At 55.2% G+C, this 6,000-nt stretch overlaps 1 protein-coding gene across 1 annotated transcript; it reads left to right on the top strand.

Moving 5' to 3' along the window:
* Positions 1 to 890: 890 nt before the first annotated feature.
* On the top strand, positions 891 to 3,686 carry KCNJ11 (potassium inwardly rectifying channel subfamily J member 11). Its single transcript, XM_039236748.1, has one exon. The coding sequence runs from the start codon at positions 1,055 to 1,057 to the stop codon at positions 2,225 to 2,227; it is 1,173 nt and encodes a 390-aa protein (XP_039092679.1). The 5' UTR covers positions 891 to 1,054; the 3' UTR covers positions 2,228 to 3,686.
* The last annotated feature ends 2,314 nt before the right edge of the window (positions 3,687 to 6,000 follow it).

The raw sequence follows: 6,000 nt of genomic DNA, 5'->3' as shown, positions 1-6,000 counted from the left end.
TTGTGTGAATGGCGAGGGGCGGGGCTTGAGCCTGTGCCCGCCCCTCCTCCAGTTCAGGAATAGGTCGGGCTCCCCCTGGCGGCCCCGGCTCCCCACTCCACTCCTCCGGCGCCCCCGCCCTCAATCTTCTGCCCCCACCTAGCACAGGTCGGTCTCAGTGGACCAACGGACACACGGACAGACGGACGAGAGGACCACCCGCTGGGACGCCTGGGCGGCCGGAGGGGCGGGGAGGCGACGGCTGCGGCTTGAGGAGCAGGAGCAGGTGCTGCGGCGACGAGCGGGCGGGGCAGGACGGAGCCGAGCGCCGGGCGGGGGCGCGGCGCCGGCTTGCGTGGGGCCGGCGGGGAGCCGAGAGGCCGGACTCTGAGTGAGCTGGGCCAGGTTGCGCAGGGGGCGAGGGGATCTGGAGTGGAGTCCGGTGGGGTAGTGACTCTGGAGGGCGCGGGATCCCAAGGAGACAGAAAGGACAAGCGCGGAGGGGGATCCGAACAGCCCCGGGGGGGGCGGGGGGGGGGCTACGGCGGGTGGACTAGAAAGGGGAGTATACGTGGAGGCCAGACTGGGGGTCGTCAGAATATGAAACTGGAGCTTGGAAGGGGGCCGGGAGCAGAAATGGGTAAGGCAAGAGAAACGGTGGGGGCTGTGTGAGGTCTGGTGAGTTGGTAAGATCCGGAGGTGTTAAGTTCCAAGGTAGAGGAGGTGGGTTGAGAAGGAGGGCTGGGAGAAGGAGTCTAGGGGGAGGCCCAGGGGTGGTCAGCGGTGGAAGTGAGTTGAGCTGGGATCCAGGACAAGGTGGGGGAACAGGCCAGGTAGGGGGGCGCAATAGGCAATGGGTAGGTGGGCTGAGGTGAGGCTGGTTTAAAGAAGCAGGGGCCAGGTGGCGGTAAGGATGAGTCTGGTTGGGGAGGCTTCTCAGAAGTGACACCAGCACAGACTTAGGGTGGTCCCCGGTGGAAGGGTGCCCAGGGAAGACACCTCACAGTGAGGCCTAAGACTTGGTCAGGAGGGTGCCCTCCATGGGGCAAGCCTCTCCCTGGTGGTTGCCGGAGCCATGCTGTCCCGGAAAGGCATCATCCCTGAGGAGTATGTTCTGACACGGCTAGCAGAGGACCCTGCAGAGCCCCGGTACCGCGCCCGGGAGCGGAGGGCCCGCTTCGTGTCCAAGAACGGCAATTGCAACGTAGCCCACAAGAACATCAGGGAGCAGGGCCGATTCCTGCAGGACGTGTTCACCACACTGGTGGACCTCAAGTGGCCACACACGCTGCTCATCTTCACCATGTCCTTCCTGTGCAGCTGGCTGCTCTTTGCCATGGCCTGGTGGCTTATCGCCTTCGCTCATGGAGACCTAGCCCCTGGCGAGGGCACTGCTGTGCCCTGTGTCACCAGCATCCACTCTTTTTCATCTGCCTTCCTTTTCTCCATTGAGGTCCAGGTGACCATTGGTTTTGGTGGACGCATGGTGACTGAGGAGTGCCCGCTGGCCATCCTGATCCTCATTGTGCAGAACATCGTGGGGCTCATGATCAATGCCATCATGCTGGGCTGCATCTTCATGAAGACCGCCCAGGCCCACCGGCGGGCCGAGACCCTCATCTTCAGCAAGCATGCTGTCATCGCCGTGCGCCACGGCCGTCTCTGCTTCATGCTGCGCGTGGGTGACCTCCGCAAGAGCATGATCATCAGCGCCACCATCCACATGCAGGTGGTGCGCAAGACCACGAGCCCCGAGGGTGAAGTGGTGCCCCTCCACCAGGTGGACATCCCCATGGAGAATGGTGTGGGTGGCAACAGCATCTTCCTGGTGGCTCCTCTCATCATCTACCATGTCATTGATGCCAACAGTCCCCTCTACGACCTGGCACCCAATGACCTACATCACCATCAAGACCTCGAGATCATTGTCATTCTGGAAGGTGTGGTGGAAACCACAGGCATCACCACCCAGGCCCGCACCTCCTACCTGGCTGACGAGATCCTCTGGGGCCAGCGCTTCGTACCCATTGTGACGGAGGAGGATGGCCGCTACTCCGTGGACTACTCCAAATTCGGCAACACCATCAAAGTGCCGACACCACTCTGCACCGCTCGCCAGCTTGACGAGGACCGCACCCTGCTGGATGCCCTGACCCTCACCTCGGCCCGCGGCCCCCTGCGCAAGCGCAGTGTGGCTGTGGCCAAGGCCAAACCCAAATTTAGCATCTCTCCGGATTCCCTGTCCTGAGCCATGGTCGCTTGGGCCCCCACACTGTATGTGTGCACAGGGGCAGTGTAGTATGGTATGTAGAATGGACATGGTATGGGCCCCCTGGCCAGGCCAGGATCTGGTGTGAGGCTGGGCCCTCTTTAGCTCAGCCTCCCCTCCTGCTGTTAGCCCATGGTGTTACAAGGCCCTTGTCACTACGCTATTTCTGGCCTCAGCAGGAGACTGTACTGGGTTATTTTTGTCTCTGCTCCTCCCAGCCCCAGCTCAGGACTGGTTCACCCCCACTCCCTGCCCTCTCCCCAGACTGGGGAAGCTGTCGGGAGTGTTGGACCCTAAAGTTGGGTCTCTGAACTGACCTGCATCCCCATGATCAATTAACCACAAGCTGGGCAGGTGGCTGGGGAAGAACAGTCCCCGGGTTGGCAACCTGCGGCTCTGTTTCTGCGGCCCCAAGAGATGACTGGCCACTCTTGTTCCCTGAAAAAGTGAAGGCTTAATGGGTGGGCCCTGACAGCTGGAGAGGGCAGTCAGTGAAGGAGCACATTCCAGCTGGAGGGTGGGAGGTGTGGAACCTGCAGATAGGGGAAGGCTGAGGCTGACAGGGCTCCCCTCCCGGGGGACAGATCAGGCAGGGAGGAAATGGGGTGAAGACACTCAGCTATGCTGAGCCCTGCTCAGGCACAGGGAAGAGGAGATGGGCCCCTGTGCCTCGCCCTTTGCCCTGACACCAAGGCTTCAATGGTGAGGGGCCTGGGTTCCTGCCCACTCCCATTCTGCCCCTGCCCTGGGAGGCTGAGGTGGGCTGGAGCAGACTTTGGCATGCCAAGCAGAAAGAGGCTGAAGAGAGGGGGTTCTGGGCCCGCCATACAGATTGAACTCTGGTCCTGGCTCCCCATGAGTGGCTACCACTCACCTTGTCTGCCAGAGGGTGGCTGTGGAGGGTCTTTGCGTTGGAAAAGGAGATATTGGGGAGCTCCGGATGGTGGGGTGATCGAGGTTGCTGAGGCAAAGAGGTCCTGGGTCCTCATGGGCTTAACCCCAAGTGGCGCTCTTGAAGCAGTGCTGTGTATACTTGCCCAGGATTCTGCCTTCTCTGTTGTCAATAAAGCCTCCCTCAAGTCTGGGCTGCTCTTGTTGGGGAGGGAAAGGGCATGCCTCAGGACAGGGAGGGCCAGGTGCCACAGATCCTAGCCAGGAGACCAGGCAAAGGGCTTGGGGCTGACCCTTGTCACCCAGGTCGAGAGACTTTTACCTTTCTGCCTCAGGCAGCCCAGCCCTGGCAGCCTGTCTGACCATCTCAGTTTGGGGGCACCTACCAGGCTTATAGCCCTGCTTCCACTCCCAGCGATCTGCTGGAAAGCTGGGGCAGTCAGGGCAAGAGGTGGGGACATCATATGCATTAGTGTACAGGCACCTCGGAGGTATCGAGGGTTCAGTTCCAGCCCACCACAATAAAGCAATTATCGTGATAAAGACAGTCAAATGAATTTTTTGGTTTCCTAGTGCATATAAAAGTTATGTTTACACTCTACTGTAGTCTATTAAGTGTGTAGTAGCATTATGTCTAAAAAAAACAATGTACATAACTTAATTAAAAACTATTTTATGGCTGAAAAGTGCTAACCATCATCTGAGCTTTCAGTGAGTTGTAATCTTTTTGCTAGAGGGTCTTCCCTCAATCTTGATGGCTGCTGACTGATTAGGGTGGGGGCTGCTGGAGGTTGGGGTGGCTGTGGCAATTGGATAAGATAAGACAACAATGAAGTATGCCGCACTGATTGACTCTTCCCTTTATGAATGATTTCTCTGTAGCATGCCATGCTGTGTGATAGCATTTCAGCCACAGTGGAACTTCTTGCAAAACTCAGAGTCACCCTCTCAAACTCCGCCGCGGCTTTATCAGCTCAGTTTATGTCATATTGTAAATCCTTTGTTGTCATTTCAGCAACCTTCACAGCATCTTCACCAGCAATAGATTCCATTTCAAGAAATCACTTTCTTTGTTCAGGCCTAAGAAGCAACTCATCATCCACGCAAGTTTTATTGTGAGATTATAGCCATTCAGTCCCATCTTTGGGCGCTACTTCTAATTCGAATTCTCTTGCTAATTCCACAACATTTCCAGTAACTTCCTGACTGAAGTCTTAAACCTTCAATTTGTGAAAAGTGCAGTCTCTGCAAAACTCAATAAAGCAAAGCATAATAAAATGAGGTATGCCTGTAGTAATTGCAGTGTAAGCTCTTAAGCCCACTTGTGTTCAAATCCTGGCTCTGGCTCTAAGGTTGTGATCACGTAACTTCTCTGTGCCTCAGTTGCCTCATCTATAAAGTGGGACTGCTAATAGCACATACCTCATAGAATTGTTATGGGAGTAAATAAAAAACATGTAAAAGGCTTAAGTGCCTTCTCTATAACAAGGGCTTAATAAATGTTAACTGTTTTCATGCTGCCGAATTAGCTATGATGAGACAACTGACCACACAAATGGTGAGGGAGAAATTACACTTCCCCTCAGTGATGAGTTTCTCTGCCTGGTTTTATTTTATACGCAATGCACCCTCCCAGCTCAGACCTGATGACAGGGCTATGGTAGAACCTATTACCTGGTCTTCTCGTCTCACTTCACCCCCTGTAATCCAGCTGCCATGCAGCCCCAGATGGTCTCAAAGGGTTGCAGTCATTTCCTCCCATGTCAAGGACCTTCGTTAATTCTCCATCACCTTCTGGGTCCAGGCTAGACCCTGTAGCCAGCCATTTCTGCTTTCTGGCCTTGAATGTCACTGTTCTCTTGCCAGGATCTTGTGCAACCATCCATCTCCCATCAGCCTCACTATTCCCTCCTTGCACATACCATTGACCTTCCTACCTCTGAGCTTTGCTTCTGTTATTCCCTTTGCCTAGAATGCCCAGGCCTCATCTCTGCCTGTTGAAATTCATAAAAGTATTTCATGTCACTGTGGTCCAGGCCAAATGATGCCTCCTTGAAGCCCTCCCTGATTCTTCTGAAAAGAGATTGTCCCTTCTCTTCCTTTGTGTTTGTGGGCAACCCAAACTTTTGCCTGTGTTTGTGGCGAACCCAAGTTTGTGGCTTCTTAAGATCAGGAACTATATCTGATTCAGCACTGTGGCTGGTACTAAGTAAGTGCCGAATGAATGAGTGAATGAATGATGAATAGTGTATAGGAAAACAAGCCAGCATCACTGTTGCAGTTTGAGGCCTAGAGTGAGCTTTAGCTGGATCAGTGACAGTTTGTCCCGGGCTACTCCAGAGGTAGGGCTGAGGGGGCAGGAAGCTGCCACTGCTTGTCCAAGCTCTAGGCTGCCCCCTCCCTGCACCACCCTGTACCCTCAACATTGCCTGGTTTGTGGTTTAGAAGAAGAGGGATGAAAACCTACTCAAATTCAGCCCAGAGTTCTGGGGACAGTGCCTGGCTCCTGGGACTCAGCTTGGCTGTCCTTAAGGCCAGGAGAGGGGCCAGACTCATTAATGAGAAGCTGTTCAGCAGCACCATTCTTGGGGCCCCATCCAAAGTAACCTTCCTCCACCCCCTCCACCTTAAAGGGCTGGTGACAGAATGGGCAGAGGTGGGGGCTTAGCGCCATCTGCTGGCCACACAGAAGACCTACCTGATCAGAAAATCTGGGCCACTGGTCCCAATCTTTCCCCTCTAAGAAAGACCCTAGCCTCAAGGCTTAGCTCAGGGAGGAGCTGGAAAGTTCCAGGCATGGAGGAAGCTGCTGGACCAATTCTTCTTTGACACCTCTTCTTTAAGACACTGGCCTAAACTGA

This window comes from Hyaena hyaena, unplaced genomic scaffold, assembly GCF_003009895.1.
Source record: "Hyaena hyaena isolate Hyena2069 unplaced genomic scaffold, ASM300989v1 scaffold_116, whole genome shotgun sequence".
In the NCBI taxonomy this organism is placed as follows: Eukaryota; Metazoa; Chordata; class Mammalia; order Carnivora; family Hyaenidae; genus Hyaena; species Hyaena hyaena.
Note: the sequence above shows the minus strand (reverse complement) of the source record. Positions and strands in the feature narration are given on the sequence as shown.